This window comes from Mobula birostris, chromosome 22 (assembly GCF_030028105.1).
Source record: "Mobula birostris isolate sMobBir1 chromosome 22, sMobBir1.hap1, whole genome shotgun sequence".
In the NCBI taxonomy this organism is placed as follows: Eukaryota; Metazoa; Chordata; class Chondrichthyes; order Myliobatiformes; family Myliobatidae; genus Mobula; species Mobula birostris.
This window is the reverse complement of record NC_092391.1, coordinates 6,284,059-6,306,965: the sequence shown is the minus strand read 5'-3', so window position 1 is coordinate 6,306,965 and position 22,907 is coordinate 6,284,059. Positions and strand designations below refer to the sequence as shown.

Genomic DNA, 22,907 nt, shown 5'->3' with positions numbered 1-22,907 from the left:
TTAGTATTTTTGCTTAAAACTTTGCAATTGAAGCTAATCTAATCGATGAGCTGTATTCATCAATATGTGTACGGTTGGAGATATTGATCGGTGAGGATTTTAGACAGTGCATGTGAAGCTTATAATGTCAGCAGTAGTTTGATAATGAAAAGAGTGGAACCTGAGGGACATGGAGACAGGTGGTGCATGTCCTAAAGCCAGCAGTGACATGGCGGCTTGGAATCCCACAAGAGACGTGGATCATGCCCTACTCTTTGCAAATGTGACTGCTTGGTACATAACAGTTTCCTGTTCAAAAATAACACGCCAGAAATCAACTCTCAAAATAAATGATCGTTGGAATTAGAAACGGTAGAATTTTGAAATGTATGATCTTTAGAAATATACAAAGTAGATAAAACATAGTTCAGCTGCGATACTTAATGTGGTTTATTGCATTGCGGATTTGTAGCAGAAGATTCCTTCTACCATTTTCCATATCAAAATAATGCTTAATTATGCATTGAGTGGATACTTTGATAACTGCTTAATTTATGTCTTTGCCTTTATGTTCAGACTTCAACACTTGGGTGATGATTTGTTTTTCTACAGAGTAAGTTTCTGAGTAGACAATGAACCAACTCATGAATACTTCCTCACTCTTTTTCTCATTTTTGCTCCCTTTTTGTGCTAATTATTTGATTATGTATTGTGTGTGTATAGTTTTTTAAATGTATTTCAATTTACTGCTTTTGCCACAGAACAAAAAAAAATTCACAACATATGCCAGTGATATTAAACCCAATTCTGAATTGTGTTTAAAAGCAATGTATATCTTCTCTGGGGATTTTTCATTTCTTTTGGCTCATGTTTCTGGGTTTATGCTTTTTAAAATTTAGTGTGCTATTAAATTGAGTACATTTAACAAAGTAAGTTTAATAAATTCTGCTCAATCTATAAGAAGTTGGCACAATCTAGCTCAGTGCCTTGTGTTAAATATAATGTGGTTGTCTCGCTGATATTTATAAAATATAATGTCACTATTTTAATCATATAATCTTTTAATCATATACCATTGACTTGAGAATTTATCCTTTGCGATGATTTCATTTATGTCAGCAGTAGTCCGTTATTGTAAAATCCTTTTTATTCTGCTTGCACGTTTGGTCCCTTTGTTGGAAAAATAAATATATTAGCGAACTAGTACTTTCTAGTTATAATTAGAAACTACTTTCAAAATTGTGTACTAAACAGCAAGGCATCTTTAGTTTAATGTATAGTCATGACTGGTGTCATTAACTACTGGACAGATATAAGAACCCGAGTCAATAGGACACCAATCAATCTGCAGATGTTGAATAAATGCCCTAATTTTTTGTTTGTGCATTGAAAATTGTTAGCAACTGTATAGTAGGTTTCAATAAGATATTGTAGAGATATTCGCAAAACCTCTAGAGACGAAAGAAAAGTGAATTGGTGATTGGTGGCATACAGCTTGCTATCTATATCAGTCACTGCAGTGAATCTGAACTTGTTCCGGTATAAGATCCACTAATATGGTTGGAGTTCCATTGCTATGAAAAGATAATAGTTCAGAATTTGGGTGTTGCATTAAGGTACCTATGATAATTAATGCATGGGAGGTCTGTTTCAAAATATGAAAACTGAGCAGTAGATCCCAAAATGAAATTATTGTTGCCACTTGGTTACAGCTGCAGTTGAAAAATTACATTGTATGATTTAGAACTCATAAGTCTGTAGAAAAACCTGTTGAAGGAATACAATCCTTGCATGTTTTACCATGACTGCGCATAAGAGTGGACAGCCTTTTTAAAATGAAGTCACTGCAAGAATTTATAATGTTCGGCATTCAAGAGCACTCGATAGAGAACTGTTCCATGTGCAAAGTAATGTTTAATTTATCAGCAAGGTCCAAATTGGCTTTAGGCAATCCAGCCACAGCTTGAACTGGTTTGCTGGGACCATGGGAAAATTTAATTAGCTATTTTTTTCATCCACATGTAAAATGTATGAATATAAAGTGAAGATGTAATTAACATTACAAAACATTTTATGAAAATTATTTGCGTTGTGTAAGCTATATAGTCCGCAAGCTGCAAACACACAAATGTCATCTGAGATTGAAGATTTCTTAAAAAAAAATAATTTCCTGCTCCTGGATGTAAATAGTTTCCTTTATAGAAGAGTAAATTTTGAAAAGCTTTTGATATTGTGAAGCTATTAAAGTATATTTTTAAAGCAGTTTTGTTTGACAACATTGGGAAAAATGGTTCAAAATAATTAATTTATAATTTCAGACATTCTTAATAATGTTGATTCAAATATTGTCAGATATATTGAACTTTATATACAAATTTCTATGGGAGTAGGAAAACAGTTCCTTTATTTGTGGCATAATTTTGAAATTGTTTTTAATAAATGGTATTTCGATGAAGTCAGTATAGCATCCTTTTTCAGATATTTATTTTCCAAAGTTGCTTTGTTTTTCTGCCGTCTCAATGCCTACACAGGTATTGTGCTTCCCAGCATTTTTATTGATTATATTGTCCCAGTGCTTGGCACTTTGAAAATGAAATATGTACTAAACTTTTAATCGTCTATCATTGCATGTATTTGATGGAAGAGAAATATTTTGTTTTAGCTATAGCTTTTGATAGAATAAAAAACAATTAAGTATTCACATTTTGAACCCCCTATTTAAAAAAAAAGATAAAATAGAGAAAGATGCTGTTTTCTCTGGTCTCCTTTTGTCATAATGTACCACTGGTTTTCTAATCCCATCAGCCCCTGTTTCTAGGTAACAGCCAAAGCACTGTCAGGAGTGGCAGTCTGGGCCGAGATAAGCCCATGTGGTTGGTGTTATTTAGTATCATCCATATGGTCAGGCTGAGGGGAATCCCAGGAGGGGAGTTAACACTCAGCATCCCAACCTCCAATCCCCCAGGAGTTTGCATGAGGTAGCCCTTGCAGCCTGTTCATGTGTGAATCTTTATTCATTATTTAATGAAATTTGATATTATTTGTGATTGCTTGCTGACTTCTGCAATTGATAAGTGCCCCACTACTTTGTCTGTCTTGCATGTTGCCATGGAGTAACTGAGGGTGGGTGTAGGGTTGTGGGGTAGCAGTTGGGGGGGTGTGGAAGGTGTAATTGTATGGTGTGGTTAATATTATATTTATTGGCCTCACAAGATGCATACGTTCTCTGTTTTCTCTCCACAGGAAGTTCTGCAGACATTGACCAAGTTTTGTTTCCCTTTCTATATGGACAGGTACGGTTATCATTGCAAAGTTTACGAGATAAAGATGCCATAAAATTGCTCTGGTAAATAACAAAGAGTCATAGTTGTATTCTGTGCCTTTAAAATCTTGTTTAAAACATTCCCCCTTGCAAATAAAAATGAGGAAACTGTTTTTATTTGCCTGTTAAGCTGGTATTGTAATTTACCGCAGGTGCTCCCAATCATAATTCTGTTCAGTGTCATCATAATTCTGTTATTTTCTTAAAGTTGAAAGCGCTGAAGTGCCTGAGAGAAGTTGTAAATTAGATCTTCACTTCAGCAGAGTGCAGCCATGGGTGGTTTACACATACCATCTTGGTTTCATACACTACAATATAATTCACCAGACTTTGGCAGTGATAATTATAAGTTAACAAAAAAGGAAAAATGAACTCACTTAAAATTAGCAAAGTGTACTTTATTTTAAAGAATGTGGATCGGATATTTGCAGTCCCATTAATCCTTTAATGCAAGTAATTTTAATTTTAGTTTATTTTTGTTTAAATTAGGCATTCATGCTCTTTAAAATCAGCTTTAATCTGTTTGCAAAACTAAATGCAGACTCTTGTACTTACTCAAAAGCGCCCTCTATAGATAGCTTGGGAAATGTTTTCACTTAGAATGTTTTTAGTAAAGATGTATTTGTTTTATTGTTTATTATTATGCATTTATTATTGAGTGATATAATGTTAAAGTTGGGTTGTGTATGCTGTGGTGTTGGGATATGGAAAAAAATCTTCAGAAGTGTTAACCAAGATTTTAGTGACATGCTGTTAAGAGAAAGCAAAATATTTTGATAGTTTTATTAATTATAATAGCTATTACCAATATCTCTTAATTATCCTGTTAATTTAATGATGGGATATACAAAAACATTCCATTCTCAGCTGCGGTGCTTCGAGGAATCTTGGTATTTTACCATAGAGATGATATAAAGATTGGCTGGCATTAATACTATCACATTACGGAGCAGCACAGTCCCTTGTGGCATCTGTGGTTGGAGATTTATGCCAGGTGTCATTTAAGAGGAAAAGATGCTTGGCACCTTGGGCAAGTTTGCTTGTCGGTTGGAATGTCTCCTATTTTGCCAATTGTGCGTGAAGTGTTTTGGTAGTTTGGAAAACCTGCTACTGTTCCGGTTGTCGGAGCATGAGAGATGACTTAGTTTTACACAATGGAGAATGAAATCCTAGGAAAGAAAAGTTTTCAAAGTTAAATTATTTGAGAGGAGAGAAAAAAGAATTAGAAAAGAAAGTCACAAACAAGGGAAAATTTGCAGATGCTGGAAATCCAAGCAACACACAAGATGCTGGAGGAACTCAGCAGGCCAGGCAGCATCAATGCAAAAACAGTACGTTTTGAAACGTTGACTGTACTTTTTTCCATAGATGCTGCCTGGTGTGCTGAGTTCCTCCAGCATTTTGTGTGTGTTGCTTAGAAAAGGAAGTATTATTTTTCAAAAACAGAAGAGAGAAAGCGGAATGCATTGAGGTGACAAGTCAAGCTGAAATTCAGGTGAACAAGCCAGTTAGGAGAAGATTGTAGCATAGCGGTTAGCATGAGGCTGTTACAGCCCGGGTATCGGTGTGCGGAGTTCAACTCCAGTGTCGTCTCTAAGAGGTTTGTATGTCTTTCCTGTAAGCATGTGGTGTTTCTCCAGGTGCTCTGGTTTCCTCCCGTGTTTCAAAGATGAACCGGTTGGTAGGTTAATTGATCATTGCAAATTGATTAGGCGAGGGTTTAATAGGTGGGTTGCTGGGTGGAGAGGCTCATTGGGCCGGAAGGGCCGGTTGCATTCTGTATCTCTAAATAAATAAATAAAAGACTCCGCTCGCTTGACGCTCTGCTTGTTCTGGCAACCCCATAATACCTTGGCTGATCTGATTGCAAGATCAAACCTGCAGTCTTGTCCTCACAGTAACCTTTCAACCCTGCTTATCAAATATCTATCTACCTACGTTTTAAAAATATGCAAAGACCCTGCCCCCACTTCCCCTTGGAGGAAGAGGGTTCCAAAGATTTCAATCCTCTGAGGGAAAAATAATGCCTCACCTCTGTCTTAAATGGCTGACCTCATTCTTTGAATCGGTGACCCCTGGTTCTAGGTTTCCCTCAGGAGGATACATTCTCTTCACATCTAGCCTGTCAGGATCTTGTATGTTGCAATCAATTGCCCTCCGACTCTCCTAAACTCCAGTGATATAAGCCTAGCCCATCCCAGCCTCTTCCCATAAAGCAGCTTCTTCATTCCTGGTATTGGTTTAATAAGCCTTCTCCAAAATCCTTTAGATGGGTTCGTATCCATCTTTAAATATGCATGATATCGTGCACGGTGTTCCTGATGTGGTCTTGTCAATGTCTTGTATCACTGAAGTTTAGCTTCTGTGGGTGGTGGGGGAGGCTATAATTTTAAGATGGAGCGAAGGAGGATGATAAGAGACATAGAATGAGTGGATAGCCAGAGACTTTTTCTCCAGAGTGGAAATGGCTAATAGCAGGGTACATAATTTTAATGTGATTGGAAGAATGTATAAGGAGATGTCAGAGGTAAGTTTTTAGAAAGTGGTGAGTATATGGAACACCCTCCCAGAGGCAGATATATTAAGGACATTTAAGAGACTCTTAGATAGGCACATGGATGATAGTAAAATAGGCACATGGATGATGGGCTATGTAGGAGGGAAGGGTTAGATTGATCTTAGAGTAGAATAAAAGGTTGGCACAACATCGTGGGCCAAAGAATCTGTACTGTGCTGTACTATGTTCTTAGTTTTGTATTTAGTTCCCCTGCTGATAAATATTTACACATCATTAGTTTTCCAAATTATATGCACTATTTTTATATTATGCTACTTTTATTCTAAGTAACAAAATGGACAACTTAACATCTTTTCTACATTCTATTCTATTTTCCAGATTATTGCCCTCTCAATTACACTTTATGTATCCCTTTCTCAGAATCAGGATTATTATCACTGACATACATTGTGAAATCTGTTGCTTTGCAGCAGCCCCTTTACAGCTTCCTTGTGTTCACTTTTCAGACTCTCATCACTTTGCGGTAGCCCCTTTGTAGCCTCCTTGTGTTCACTTCGCAGGAACTCAGACCCTCATCACTTGCGGCAGCTCCTTTGCAACCTCCCTTTGCAGCTTACTTTCCTACCTAGGTTGTGTCTTCAGAAAATTTTGCATTCTGTCGGTGCCTTCACCCAAGTCATTTTATACATAAGGTCAAGTAGCACATCACTCGTTACATCTTGTAACTAGATTAAGACCCATTTAAGTCCACTCTCTCTTTCTGATTAACTAGGCAATTTTCTGTCCATGCCATTGTGTTACTTCATATATCTTTGATTTAATATGGAATTTAATAGAACACAACCACAGTTGTGAAGATCCCTGCTGCACTTTACGACCCTGCGATCCCCATCTCAGAGGCCAATGTTCATTATCATTCAGGTGCCTTGCCGTTCGGCGTGGGCGATCACGTCTCTCTATCCATCACGGTCCCTGACCCTCCGAATTGTAGTTGTTGCCTCCCCTGTTTCTAACCATTATGTTATTCCATCTATCATTCATTCTCTGTCTGCCTCTGCTTCTTTTTCCTTCCAGCTTTCCAGTTGTAACTAAATGTTCTAATGTCTCTCTTCGCATGATGAGTCCAAAGAATTTTGATTGCTGTTTTCTGATTTATTTTAAAGTAATGTATGTTTTGTTTTCCTTCTCTGTAGAACTTCTTTGTTGGTTATCCTGTCCGTATATGATATGCATAGCATTCTTCTGAGGAACCACATCTCTGCTGCATTGATTCTTTTTCCCATTGCATTTCTGATGGTCCGTGACTTGCAGCCATACATCAATATAGGAAGAATGTAGCAGCTGAGAGTTCTAAGACGGATGTCAATTGTTATTTTCTTGTTCGTTAGGATGTTTCTCATTTCTGTAAATGCTGTTCTTGCCATTACTATTCTTGCTTTTATGTCTGTTTCGCATTTGCCATCAGATGTTACCCATGATCCAAGGTACTTGAAGTTGTGAACTTGTTTCAGGATTTCATTTCCCAATACGATCCTACAGTTTGGGATATCAGGTTTCTTCGATATTACCATTACTTCAGCTTTCTTTTTGTTTAAGGTTAGGCCAAGTCTTTCGCTCTCTGTGTTGATGGTAGATACTAGTTTCTGTAAATTTACTTCACTGTTTGCTTTCAGTACCGTATCATCCGCATAGCAGAGGTTGTTGATATTGTATCCTCCTATACTTATTCCAGGTAGGTCTTGTGTGGTTCTCATGATGTTTTCACTGTACAGGGAGAACAGGTCTGGTGATAGAACACAACCCTGTCTGACTCCTCGCTTTATTGGCTGATATTCACCAATCTCGTTGTCTATCCGTATGGCTGCACTTTGTTGCCAGTAGAGATTCCTGATTATTCTTAGATCTTTTCCGTCGATATTAATATCTTGTTAGGCTGTCTTTAAAGAGTGAACCCTCGCAAGGCAGAAAGTTCTGATGGAGTACCTGGTAAGACTTTGAAAACCTGTGCCAACCAACTAGCGGGAGTATTCAAGGACATTTTCAACCTCTCACTCCTATGGGCAGAAGTTCCCACTTGCTTTAAAAAGGCAACAATTATACCAGTGCCTAAGAAGAATAATGTGGGCTGCCTTAATGACTATCACCCAGTAGCACTCACATTAACAGTGATGAAATGCTTTGAGAGGTTGGTCATGACTAGACTAAACTCCTGCCTCAGCAAGGACCTGGACCCATTGCAATTTGCCTATCGCCACAATAGGACAACAGCAGACGCAAACTCAATGGGTCTGCACACGGCTTTAGACCACCTGGACAACACAAACACCTACGTCAGGGTGCTGTTCACAAACTATAGCTCAGCATTTAATACTGTCATTCCCACAATCCTTATTGAGAAGTTGCAGAACCTGGGCCTCTGTACCTCCCTCTGCAATTGGATCCTCGACTTCCTAACCGGAGGCCCACAATCTTTATGGGTTGGTGATAACATATCCTCCTCGCTGACGATCAACACTGGCACACCTCAGGTGTGTGCTTAGCCCACTGCTCTACTCTCTATATACACATGACTATGTGGCTAGGCATAGCTCAAAAACCATCTATAAATTTGCTGATGATACAACCATTGTTGGTAGAGTCTCAGGTGGTGACGAGAAGGCGTACAGGAGTGAGATATGCCAGCTAGTGGAGTGGTGCCCCAGCAACAACCTGGCACACAACGTCAGTAAGACGAAAGAGCTGATTGTGGACTTCAGGAAGGGTAAGACGAAGGAACACATACCAATCCTCATAGAGGATCAGAAGTGGAGAGAGTGAGGAGCTTCAAGTTCCTGGGTGTCAAGATCTCTGAGGATCTAACCTGGTCCCAACATATCGATGTAGTTATAAAGAAGGCAAGACAGCGGCTATACTTCATTAGGAGTTTGAAGAGATTTGGCATGTCGACAAATACACTCAAAAGCTTCTATAGTTAACCGTGGAGAGCATTCTGACAGGCTGCATCACTGTCTGGTATGGAGGGGCCACTGCACAGGCCTGAAAGAAGCTGCAGAAGGTTGTAAATCTAGTCAGCTCCATCTTGGGCACTAGCCTACAAAGTACCCAGGACATCTTCAGGGAGCGGTGTCTCAGAAAGGCAGCGTCCATTATTAAGGACCTCCAGCACCCAGGGAATGCCCTTTTCTCACTGTTACCATCAGGTAGGAGGTACACAAGCCTGAAGGCACGCCCTCAGCGATTCAGGAATAGCTTCTTCCCCTCTGCAATCAGATTCCTAAATGCACATTTTTAAAATCTATTCAATATACATATACTATAATTGATTTACTTGTTTATTTATTATTATTATTTTTATTTTATTTATTATTTTTTTCCTCTTCTAGATTATGTATTGAACTGCTGCTGCTAAGTTAACAAATTTCACGTCACATGCTGGTGATAATAAACCTGATTCTGATTGATTTTAAATCAATTTTAACTCACGACTTTATTGTAGAAATAAAGTGAGTCAAAATTCGGATAACTTTACACGTCTTATTATTCCCTCAGTAGATACAATGGTCACAGTGAGAACGTACGAACTCCTTACGCTCAGTGGTGGGAATTGAATCTGGGTTGCTGGCACTGTAATAGCATTTCGCTAACCACTGTGCTACTGTGTCACCCGATTTCCCTGGATCTTTGGTCCAAGGAGAATGAAACTAATTGTTTTCAAATAGAGTTTAGTTTATATTCTGGATTATACGGGAAGCTGCATAAATGTGTGTACTGTGCCTGATGTACAGTTTCTGTTCATCCAGCAGCCTTTAGAGTTGCATTGATTTTTGTTTGTGTTTCAGTTATGAGAAGGGCTATTAGACCAGTGAGAAAGTTGGTTGCTAGCACAGTTTTTGTGATGCATTCACCTTTGAACTTAATCCTCACCAACTTGGTTGTGCTCAGTAGCAGGATAGAGTTTGTTCCTGTTCAACTTCCACTGGCATACTCTTCTTATTATCAAGGCGGAACATGCACCAGTTACTTCATTGTTCATTTAGGGCTAGTATCATGGATCAATATATAATCAATTGTTGTCATTGGAATAGATGTCAGAATTAGGTTTAATATTGCTAACAAATGTCATGAAATTTGTGGTTTTGCAGCAGCAGTACATTGCAATAGATAATAAAAACTATAAATTACAATAAGAAGAATATATTAAAAATTAAATTAGTAGTACAAAAAGAGAGGAAAAAATAGTGAGGTAGTGTACATGGGTTCATTGTCCATTCAGAAGGTCGATGGCAAAGGGGAAAAAGTTGTTCCTGAAACGTTCAGTGTGTGTCTTCAGCAACACACACAAAATGATGGAGGAACTCAGCAGGCCAGGCAGCATCTATGGAAAAAAGTACAGTTGACATTTCAGGCCGAAACCCTTCAGAAGGACTGGGGGAAAAAAAGCTGAGGAGTAGATTTAAAAGGTGGGGGAGGGGAGAGAGAAACTTCAGGTGGGAGGTGAAACTTGGAGGGGGAGGGATGAAGTAAAGAGCTAGGAAGTTGATTGGTGAAAGAGACAGAAGGTCATGGAAGAAAGAAAAGGGGGAAGGAACACCAGAGTGAGGCGATGGGTGGGCAAGGAGATAAGGTGAGGGAGGGAAAAGGAGATGGGAAATAGTGAAGAGGGGGTGTAGGCATTACTGGAAGTTTGAGAAATCGATGTTCATGCCATCAGGTTGGAGGCTACCCAAACGGAATATGAGGTGTTGTTCCTCCAACTTTAGTGTGGCCTCATCACAACAGTGGAGGACGCCATAGATGGATGTATCGGAATGGGAATGGGAAGTGGAATTAAAATGGGTGGTCACTGGGGGATTCCACTTTTTCTAGCGGACGGAGCGTAGATGCTTGGTGAAACGGTCTCCCAATCTGCACTGAGTCTTACCATTGTACAGGAGGCCACACCGGGATCACTGAACACCGTATATGACCCCAAAAGACTCACATGTGAAGTGTCACCTCACCTGGAAGGACTGTTTAGGAGCCCTGAATGGTAGTGAGGGAGGAAGTGTAGGGGCAGGTGTAGCACTTGTTCTGCTTGTGAGGATAAGTGCCAGAAGAGTGATCATTGGGAGGGATGAATGGACAAGGGAGTCGTATAGGGAGCGATCCCTGCAGAAAGCAGAAAGTTGGGGGGAGGGGAAGGATGTGCTTTCAGAGAGATACAGATAGGTTAAGCGAGTGGGCAAGGGTCTGGCAGATGGAGCACAATGTTGGTAAATGCGAGGTCATCCACTTTGGAAGGAAAAATGAAAGAATAGATTATTATTTAAATGGTAAAAATATTGCAGCATGCTTCTGTGCAGAGGGACTTGAGAGTGCTTGTGCATGAATTACGAAAGATTGGTTTGCAGGTGCAGCAGGCTATCAAGAAGGCAAATGGAATATTGGTCTTCATTGCTAGAGGGATTGAATTTAAGAGCAGAGAGGTTATGTTGCAACGGTACAGGGTACTGGTGAGGCCACACCTAGAGTACTGTGTGCAGTTCTGGTCTCCTTACTTGAGGAAGGAGATACTGGCTTTGGAGGCGGTGCAGAGGAGGTTCACCAGGTTGATTCCAGAGATGAGAGGGTTAGACTATGAGGAGAGATTGAGTCGCCTGGGACTGTACTCGCTGGAATTCAGAAGAATGAGAGGAGATCTTATAGAAACATATAAAACTATGAAAGGGATAGATAAGGTAGAGGCAGGAAAGTTGTTTCCGCTGATAGATGAGACTAGAACTAGGGGACATAGCCACAAGATTCATGGGAGTAGATTTAGGATGGAGATGAGGAGGAACTGCTTTTCGCAAAGAGTGGTGAATCTGTGGAATTCTCTGCCCAATGAAGCAGTGGAGGCTACCTCAGTAAATATATTTAAGACAAGGTTGGATAGGTTTTTGCATAGTAGTGGAATTGAGGGTTCTGAGAAAAAGGCAAGTAGGTGGAGATGAGTCCATGATCAGATCAGCCATGATCTTGAATGACGGAGCAGGCTTGATGGGCCAGATAGCCTACTCCTGCTCCTATTTCTTATGTTAAGATTGAAAGGTGAAATGTTTAAGGGGAAAATGAAGGAGGAGTGTCTTCACTCAGAGGGTGGAACAAGTTGCTCTATGACTGTATTATCTCATTGTTATTTGGTAGATCTTGTTTTCTCTAAAATTGCAAGAGTTCACTCATCAACTGCATCTTATTGGGGTTGTGAAGTGCTTTGAATTGTCCAGGGCCATGATAGATGTGATAACAGATCCCAAAGTTGTACCTAAAATGTGAATGTTTAAATCTTTGATTTTATTTAGAAATAAATAATGGAGAAACCACAATGCAAGAGTCAAGATTGTTATTATTCAGTACAGTATACGAGTGTAAAGGAGAATGAAATGATTGTTACCTTGGACTTGATGCAGCATGAGAAAACACAAGCATTAAAAACAAAAAAAGCGGTAAATATAAATACATAAGATTATCGTATATACATAGTTTGATTGTATGTCCATTAAGTGAGTCTAGGTACAGGAGTATCTGTACAAAAGCTGACTCTGACAGGAAATGATAAAGTAGTGATGGGGGTTTGGGTTAATTTGTAAACTAGTGTAGTTGGTTTTGTTCTTCTTTCTGCACCTTGTGGCACAGTGGGTGGCAACCTTGTCATTTCTTTATCACTTTTGTCTTTTTACGTGGCCGTGTTGCTAGCTAGATGATCAACCTAGCACGGATAGAAACTGTGCAAGGTACTGGATGGATTCAAACCCTGGCCCACTCGCCATCAAGTCCAGTGTGGGTGCCACTACACTACCAGCTGGCCAAAGTAGTGTGGTGGGGCTGTGGGGGTGGGTTAATTGGTAAATTAGTGAAATGGGGTGGGTTAATTGGTTGAGGTGCTGATCAAGACCACAAGACAAAGGAGCAGAAGCCGGCCATTCGGCCCATCGAGTCTGCTCCGCCATTTTATCATGAGCTGATCCATTCTCCCATTTAGTCCCACTCCCCCGCCTCCTCACCATAACCTTTGATGCCCTGGCTAGTCAGATACCAATCAATCTCTGCCTTAAATATACCCAATGACTTGGCAACAAATTCCATAGATTCACCACCCTCTGACTAAAAAAATTTCTTCCGCATTTCTGTTCTGAATGGGCGCCCTTCAATCCTTAAGTCATGCCCTCTCGTACTAGACTCCCCCATCATGGGAAACAACTTTGCCACATCCACTCTGTCCATGCCTTTCAACATTCGAAATGTTTCTATGAGGTCTCCCCTCATTCTTCTAAACTCCAAGGAGTACAATCCAAGAGCGGACAGCCTGTCAGCCTGACATGTTGGGAAAAGTAACTTTTCTTGAAAAGTGGTGAATACTACATTGAATCCATAGGTTGTGGGCTGAAACAAGGATTGGAGCTTTCTCTCACTATACACATTCGAGATTGTTTATTGCCATACTTCAATACATGATTGTAAAGGAGAACAAAATGATTGTTACTCTGGATTCAATGCAGCATAAAAACACATAAAGAACATATTAAAATCACATAATAAGTATAAATATAAAAGCATCCTAATGGAACACAACTAAAAATAGATGTATGACCTGTTGCAATATGCAAAATGTATATTGTAAAAATTTTAATTGGTGTACAGTATACCAGTATCTTCTGGTTTAAAGTCATTTATTATTAGGTTATTTGATCTCCACATGACAATCATTGACATATTCTGTGGAGCCTCTGTACTCAATTTTTAATGCACCACTTTTCATCAATAATCATTTGAGGATAAACAATTGAAGTTTGTCTATTAATGAGTTGGTGATATTTTTATTCTTTTGTCCCATTTGCAGAATTCAATGTCACTGTTCAATTTCTTCAAGATGGTGCTAACTTAAACTCAAACTTGACCTTTGATCTCAGTCTTTAAAGCCTTTATTAACAAAATAGTGACTTAATTTACAAAATAGTGGGCACTAGACTCCCCAGCATCGAGGACATCTTCAAAAGACGATGCCTCAAAAAGGCAGTATCCATCATTACCCTAATCATGCCCTTCTTTCATTGGGAGGAGGTGCAGGAGCCTGAGGACACACACTCAATGTTTAAGGAACAGCTTCTTCCCCTCCATCATCAGACTTCTGAACAGACAGTGAACCCATGTATACTACTTCAATTAGTTTTATTTGTTTTTGCTCTCTGTTTGTACTACTTACTGAATTATATATATATTCTGATTCCGCTATTCTTTGCCATAGATTGCACTATATTTCATTTATTTATCAAGCATTAAATTGCTGTGCTTTCCACAGTGCTCTTTATTGCTTAATCTCCTACTTGCACTGAGTTTTTAGGTAATTCTTCGCATAATCTGCTACTTCCGTAATGAAGCATCTTCATTCCATTTTCTCAAGGGTGCTGCTAAATCGTAATGGTTTTAGATTACAGGTTACTGTTTCATTCAGTAATTCTTTAATTCAATTGCCTTTTTAACAGTAAATTCCAACATGTTGCCTTGGATTTTGTGGTCACTAGCAAAGAAATGGGAGTAGTTCTTGGCACATTCAATTCCCCACAGGGTGTCTGAGGACTTTTCACACTGGAACCTTTGGTATTTAGCATACCACAATATATTGCCGTCTAAGCAGCAGACCTGAGAACTGTGTAAACAATAAAAGAAAAGAGTATATATCCTTAGCCAAACAGATTACAAAATCCTTTCTGAGGCACATAAGATTTAAACCAAGGTGTGCAAAATACAAGATCTAATTCATTAACAAGAGAAAGTCTGCAGATGCTGGAAGTCCAAGCAACACACACAAAATGCTGGAGAACTCAGCAGGCCAGGTAGCATCTATGGAAAAGAGTAAACAGTCAACATTTCAGGCCAAGACCCTTCATCAGAACTGGAGGAAAAAAGATGAGAAGTCAGAGTAAGAAGGTGGAGGGAGGTGAGGAAGAAATACAAGGTAGTAGGTGATAGGTGAAATTGGGAGGGGTAGGGGGTGAAATAAGGAGCTCGGAAGTCAATAGACGAAAGAGATAGAGGGCTGGAGAAGGGGGAATCTGATAGGAGAGGACAGAAGACCACTGAAGAAAGGGACGAGGAGGAGCAAAAGAGGGAGATGATGAGCAGGCAAGGAGATAAGGTGAGAAAGGAAAATGGAATGGGGTATGGTGAGGGGGAGGGGCCATTACCGGAAGATGGAGAAATTGATGTTCATGCCATCGGGTTGGAGGCTACCTGGACTTATATTCATACGGTATCGCTTCTTCAACCTGAGTGTGGCCAGTGAATATAATTCATTGTTAAATTATGTAAAGAATTAAAAAATGTGCTGGAAAAAAGATTATAAAGGAAAGGTAGAGTCAAAATAAATTTATCATCAAAATAGGAATATCTTGCCATATGTTACTTTGAGATTCATTTTTTGCAGGCATTTACAGGAAGAAAGAAATACAATAGAATTTATGAAATGCTGTACATAACTGAATACTAACAGAGTTCAAAATAAATGTTATTATTGAAGTACATATATGTCACCATATACAATCCTGAGATTCATTTTCTTGTGGGCGGACTCAACAAATCTATAGAATAATAACCATAACAGAATCAATGAAAGATAAACAACCAATGTACAAGACAAACTGTTCAAACAAAAAATTTATGCTGACAGCATGGGTTGTAGAGTCCTTGAAAATGAGTCCGTAGCTTGTGGAATCAGTTCAGAGTTGAGCTGAGTGAATTTACCCACCCAGTTTCAAGAGTCTCATGGTTGATAGTAACAACCCATTGAGCATATCTATAAGGAGCGGTATCACTGGGAAGCAGCATCCATCATCAAGGACCCCTACCAGTCCATACTCTGTTCTCACTGCTGCCATCAGGAAGAACGTACAGAGCCTCAGGTCCCATACCACCAGGTTCAGAGACAGTTTTCACCTCTCAACCAGTGGAGACAACCTCTCAATTATAGTCACCCCAACACTGAACTGTTCCTACAACCTACGGACTAATTTTCAAGGACTCTTCAACTCATGTTCTTAATATTTATTGCTTATTTATTATTATTTTGTTCTTTCTTTTTGTGTTTGCACCCTTTGTTGTATTTTACACATTGGTTGTTTGTCTTGTGTGCGATTTGTTATTGATTCGATCGTGTGTTTTTGTATTTATTGTGAATGCCTGCAAGAAAATGAATCTCACTGTTGTATATGATGACATATATAGACTTTGATGATAAATTTGCTTTGAACTTTGAATAACTTTTCCTGAACACGGTGGTGTGGGATGTAAGGCTCCTGTACGCCCTGGCTGATGATAGTTGTAAGAAAACAATCACAATTACAATCTTTATATTTCCCCAACCTTCATCAATAACTAAAATCAGAAGCAAAGCTAACTATAGAGTGCCAGTGTGACAGTAGGTCTGCCAGAAGTAATTCCCCCCCCCCCCCCCCCACCAGCCCCACAATTCTTATTATTCCTGTTCGGCAGTGCTGATGTTAAATGTTTATCGGCTGCATATGCAGCCTGGACACTTCTGTTTGTACTTGCACTCTGGGACAGTGGCATTCTTTGACGCGTCCTGTTTGTTGTTGCTTCCAGTTGCAGGGCGGGGATGCGGGGGCGTGACTGATGGGTGGGGTGTCTGAAAGAAGGTGGCACGTGCTCTGTGCTGGCTCAGTGCGAGAGTTCATTTCGGGGGGATGGGGAAAAGGTCTGGCTCCTGGAAAATGGTCAGTTGCTGATTGATTTTGTTGTGCAGTGTCATTGTGATCTTATTGTGATGATGTATTTCTGGACATTTGTGATTGTGAAGAAGGGTGTGGGATCCTGTGTTTTAGTTTTGGTGTAATTGTTCAGGCTCATGGTAACAATGATCCCCCACACATTGCAAAGAATGGACTATCACTTTTCTCCTAGAGTAAGGAAATCCTTATACTGTATAAAGATTCATTATGGTGAAGTGAAAGGAGCTAGTGGGTAGGCTGATATTTTGGAGTTGTAGTCCTAAAGGTCTGATAGTATATATCTACAATTTTTCTTTTATCATTTTTGTTATTTTGCCATTTTTTGCACTTAAAAAGCGTTTCCCACCTCTGGCACCCTTGCACTGAATGCTATTGAGGCTTACTGTCTGATTTTGCAGTTCACACCTTCATAAGGCCACGAAACCCTCACCAAAACCCAGTGGTGTGACAGCCAGAATTTATTCATCACTTAATAAAGTAAAAATAAATAAAGGCATCCACTAGTCTTGCGAGACCATGGATCTGCGCCTGGAAAGTCTTCAATCTCCAGGGCGCAGGCCTGGGCAAGGTTGCATGGAAGACTGGCAGTTGCCCATGCTGCAAGGCTCCCCTCTCCACGACACCAATGTTGTCCAAGGGAAGGACATTAGGGCCCATACAGCTTGGCACCAGTGTCGTCGCAGAGCAATGTGTGATTAAGTGCCTTGCTCAAGGACACAACACTTTCCCTCGGCTGGGGCTCGAACTCACGACCTTCAGGTCGCTAGTCCAATGCTTTAACCACTTGGCCACGTGCCCACACAATCACTTAATAAGATTATTGTTTAATTAAATGTTCACTTCTATTTATATGTGCAAGTCTAACTTTATCTGGGGAGTTTATTGAATATATATTATATAGATATAACTTTTCATTTTTTATGGCCTAACTGAAATTCTAGGTGAGATGTGCACTCAGCAGCCACTTTACTAGTTACCTCTTGTACCTAATAATGTGGTCACTGTGCATTCGAGGTCTTCTGCTGCTGTAACCCATCTACTTCAAGGTTCAGTGTGTTGTGCATTCAGAGATGCTCTTCTGCACTCCACTATTGTAACACATGGTTATTTGCATTACTATCACCTTCTGGCCATTATCCTCTGGCCTCTCCCGTTAACAAGGTGTTCTGGCACGCAGAACTGCCCCTCACTGGATGCTTTTTGTTTTGCACCATTCTCTGTAAACTCTTTTGCCGTCAACACAGATAACCAAAAAGGCAGAATAACATGTAACTTGTATGTTAAATATTGACATTGCCAGCAGGGGTTGGGCTGTTTACTGTGCTATACTATCGGACATTTAAAGCATTACAGTTCTTTAAATATATAAAATACTGCAGATTAACTCATTTTGAACAGTCAGATTTGTTACATATTTAGGCTGCATGTAGAGTTAAATTCTGAAACCAAATATTTTCCCCGTCACATACTGCAGGTTTTGTGAAATTCACCAAATGAAAACTTGTAGAGATTGTGAAATGAAAGGCACCTTATAACTGTGCAGATAAGATTAACATTTTATTGGAGAAGTGAAGAAAGTGATTTTAAAGTAATATCGGGCAGAGTTAGGATGAATCGCACAAAACAATACTTTTCCCTATTGCTGCGACCTTAACTTCCCAATCTTTTCACAGCTTCAATTTAATATTTTTATCCTTATTCTTGTACCTCTTACATTAGAACATAGAAGCTTACAGCACAGTACAGGCCCTTCAGTCACGATGTTGTACCAGCCTTTTAACCTACTTCAAGATCAATCTAACCCTTCCTTCTTAAACAACCCCCAACTTTTCTTTCATCCATGTGCCTAGCTAATGTCTCTGCCTCTACCATCACTCCTGGTAGAGCATTCCTTGAATGTACCATTCCCTGTGTATAAAAACCTACCTCTGACCATCGCCCCATATACTTTCCTCCCAGCAGCTTAAAATTACGCCACCTTTCATAGCCATTTCTGCCCTGGGGTAAAGTGTCTGGCTGTCCTCTTAATCTTGTACAGCTCTATCAAGTCACCTGTCATTCCCCTTCCTCCAAAATAGGTTGACCCTAGATCAGCCTAGCCTCATAAGGTATGCTATGCTGTCAAATCCAAGCAACATCCTGATAAATCTCCTCTGCAATCTCTCTAAGCTTTCACATCCTTCCTTTAATGAAGTAGCCAGAACTGAACACAATACTGTAAGTGTGGTCTAACCAGAGTTTTATAGAGCTGCAATATTACCTCATTGCTCTTGAATTTAAACCCTCAACTAACAAAGGCCAACGCACCATACTCCTCCTAAACCACTATATTAACTTGAGGCATCTTTGAGGGATCTGTAGATGTGGACCTAAACACCCTATATGGTTCTCCAACACAACAGATACTTCTCACCATCCTCCGCTAATTTCCATTCCTCCAATTAGTCTTTTGTGCACCTTTCCCTTTTCTATTCATCTGTTCACTGCCTATCTCCTTGAAGAATACCCTCAAAACCACCTCCTCCACTCAAAACGTGGCATGCCCCTCACTAATATGTTCTCCTTTGGCCCAGTATTCATCGTTACACATATCTGCTCGAAGGTTGTTTCCATATTAAAGATTAATATCAATGGAAGTTATTTTAGTTCTGCAGCAGATGTGGTGTGGGTGGTGGAATTTTTGAGTGATGGATGATCAAGGAGAGATGCAAGTGTTACAAAACGTACCAGAACTGAATTGGTCAGAATGAAACATAATATATTTTAACAGACTGGGAGAACTTCACTCCAGGTCTCTTTTTCTCAGACAACAACATAAAATAATGGCTGAGACCAAAGATGAAATAAATGGATGGTGAAGCACCCAATGGAAATACTGAAAGAATCTGTCAAGCTGTGCTTTCATCACTCCTGTGGTTACACAGGCAAAGACTGTGCTAATATCTGGCCTCAGAAGAGCAGTGTCAGACGTCAACATCAGTCAATTTGCATTATCTGTGATATATAATGTTGGCAAATATTAATTGGGAACAGTGATATTTAAAAACTTAAATTAACTGAGTTAACATGTAAAAATGTAACCTTTTTTATTTTATTAAGATGGTTAATTCAGACTGATTTTACATGAGCATAAGACATGGGAGAAGCATTAGGCCATTTGGCCCATTGACTCTTCTCTACCGTTCTATCATGGCTATTTTATTTCCTCTCTCAGCATCATTCTCCTGCCTTCTCTCTGTAACACCCTGACTAATGAAAAACCTATCAGCCTCCACTTTAAATATACCCAGTGACTTGGACTCCACAGCCATCTCTGATAATGAATTCCACAGATTCAGCACCTTCTGGCTAAAGAAATTCCTTATTCTCTTATGTTTCAAGGAATAAACTTCTAGCCTCTCCAACCTCTCCCTGTAGCTCAGTCCCTTGAGTTTTGTGCTGTACTGTTGTATGTTCTAACCTCTGCTTTAAATATACCCAATAAACCTGGCCTCCATGACCATCTATGTCAATGAATTCCAAAGATTCACCATCATCTGTGTGAAGGAGACATCCTCTCCACATCCAGTCTGTCAGTATTTGATAGGTTTCAATGAGATCCCCCCTCATTCTTCTAAACTCTTGCAATTACAGGCCAAGAGCCATCAAACACTCCTCACATGTTAACCATTTCATTCTTGGGATCATTCTCCTGAATCTCTTCTAGGCCCTCTCCTGTGCCAGCTCATCTTTTCTCAGATAAGGGGCCCAAAATGGCTTACGATACTACAAGTGCAGGCTGACCAATGCCTTATAAAGCCTCAGCTCATCTTTGCTTTTGTATTCTAATACTTTCAAAATGAATGTTAACATTGCATTTGCCTTCTTTACCACCAATTCAACCCACAAGTTGCATCCTGAATGAGGATTCCCAAGTCTTTCCACCTCTGATTTATAGTGTCCTTGATGACAAGGACACTATAAATCAGAGTGATGACAATCGGTTCCTTAAGGTTGTCATAGCCGGGAGAGGTGATGGGGATAAGCTCCCACTACCTATTAAATGCTCTGAATGACATGCATCTCAAGTAGCCTCTGACAACCAAATCCAGCTCCTGGTCTTCACGTGTGGCTTAGATACTAAGCCCAGTGGAACCGTTGCCACTGACAGGAGAAGGGGCAAAGAAGGATTACTGGCGCCTTAAAACCAGTGGCTTCGGGCAGATGGGGCTTGTCAACCATGGTTGGCAGCTCATTTAGGAGAAGGCAGACTCTGATCTCAAGCCTCCGCTGCTTTGTTGCTGCACTGACTCATGGGAAAAGCTTTGGGAATAAACCCCAAGGAAAAATCCTGAGCTGCAGTCTCCAAGGCGTTCTTACGCTGAGTTCAATGCTGACTGGCAGCTCCAGTGCACCGCTGGTGAAAAACTGTATTGGTCTCTGCTGTTGCTTTCGATTCATCAGATGCATGGAGAGTGGGTGCTTGCTACATGGGCATTAGCTTGCTCTCCATATTGTACTGACCTGACTTGTGTACCGGCTTGTGTATCACGTCGACAGTTGGGACACAATGTCCAGCGGACAGCCTGACCCAAATTCAGTAATTCTGAAAGCTGACAGGCAGAGTTAGATGTGGTAATGATTTGCAGTTAAAGGATGGGAAAATGCAGAACACTAATTAGAGAAAACATTAGAGTGCAGCGAGTGCAGAGATTAGCTACAGGCAGAGCTAAGAACTAATGAAAGAAAGTGCATTGAGGGAGAGATAATAACCAGAAAGTTCAACAGAAAAGTGTAAAGATTGGGAAATAATTGTAAAAAGAACATGAAAGGTTGTTTTTAATATTAAGAAGACAGGGAAGAGAAAGAGGATAGTAGATTCCGTTAGATCAACCTGTTGCTTTATATAAGAAGGAATGTGGCACGTATCCATTTATTTCCTGAAAATGAATTCCGGCCTAGAGTTCAGCTGTGCTGGTTCAGTGACATGATTTGCTTAGACAACTTTATCTTACGGTCAGTTAAAAATATTCTTCTGCTTTGTTCTCTCTTTCAGCCTTACAGTCAGTCAAGTTGGCCAGAACTTCACATTTGTACTCACTGACATTGACAGCAAGCAGAGGTTTGGATTTTGCCGCTTATCTTCTGGGGCTAAAACTTGCTCCTGCTTCCTAAGGTGAGACAGCAAAATGCATAACCAACCAGAGAGCACAGCACTAGGCTCTGGTTTGTGACAAATACCACGTTTTAGCTGACAGCCATGATTCTCATATCCTTTCCCAACAGGTCATTATACTGAGGGGTCAATCCTAAGTGCATTGTCTTGGGGACAAAGACCCTCTGATTATGAGATTTATTTGTGTGTTGTAGTTTCAGATTTATATTGGGCAACTGTGTTCTATTGAAGAAAAGAAAACTGTCAGTTTAATCCTGTGTCACACTTTGCAAATCTTACTTACAGTTAAAATGTAAAAAGACATTATTATGTACTCTTCCTGTATTTATGTGGAATTTTGCTTACTTAACGTCTGTGCAGGCTGGAATTAATGTTTAGGATGTCCCGATGGCACTCAGAGCTCTATTTTGGTTTACAGTATAATCTTTTATTGCTGCATTGCACTGAATTAATGAAATGGTAGTGAAGGAGATGTAAGCAAGTAGGTACGTTAAATTAAATTCCTTTGAAATGGTGTATAAATAAAGCTCTGATTGTGTGGTGCTGAAAAAATTAATAGGATCATATAGCCAAAGTGGGAATTAAACTCAGCTTTAAAATTGGCTTCAAATACAAGAGAGTGTGAAGTATTTCTGTTGAATTTATTTTACCAGACCGATCAATAGAAATGACAATATATATTTAAGATCAAGCAAAAGGTCAAGTTAGATTCCTAAATCTACAACAGTTGGATCTTTGCAACCTATTTTTTGCATGCACATTAATTTGCAGAGTTGTATAAAATATTTTTAAAGTAGTGGAGGAGAAAAGAAAGGTTAATGTCAGAAATGTAGCATATGATCTTTCAGTAGGTTTCAAATTGGTAAATGATCTTACAGCAATCATTCATTCTGTGATTACTACATGTTGCTGAATTAAAGAAACAGAACCATTATCTGATGTGACAAGTGAAAATTGAATAAAGGTCCCTGGTTGCTACAGTGTCAGTGGCCACTTCATTGGGTACCTCGTGTTTGAACAACAACTGAACCTCTTGAATGTCTCTGCATGCTTTTATGAGTTGATTTGCTGCCACATGATTGGCTGATTAGAAATTTGTATTCATGAGCAGATAGAGTGAGAGAACACCACAGCACAGAAACAGGCCCTTTGGCCTATCTAGTCCATGCC

At 39.8% G+C, this 22,907-nt stretch overlaps 1 protein-coding gene across 8 annotated transcripts in view; it reads left to right on the top strand.

The window, feature by feature from the left end:
• The window catches only part of LOC140186043 (DENN domain-containing protein 1A-like), a 630,918-nt gene that overhangs the window by 194,936 nt on the left and 413,075 nt on the right, over window positions 1-22,907 (top strand). For 7 of the 8 annotated variants that reach the window (XR_011882770.1, XR_011882769.1, XM_072239860.1 and 4 more), the window contains exon 4: window positions 21,618-21,737. Coding sequence is in view for 6 of the 8 variants with exons in the window: in XM_072239860.1 (XP_072095961.1) it covers window positions 21,618-21,737 (120 nt within the window). In the remaining 2 variants the exon portion in view is untranslated. Of the gene's footprint in view, window positions 1-3,222; window positions 3,273-21,617; window positions 21,738-22,907 lie in introns of all 8 variants that reach the window. The other variant, XM_072239859.1, reaches the window with a different exon arrangement.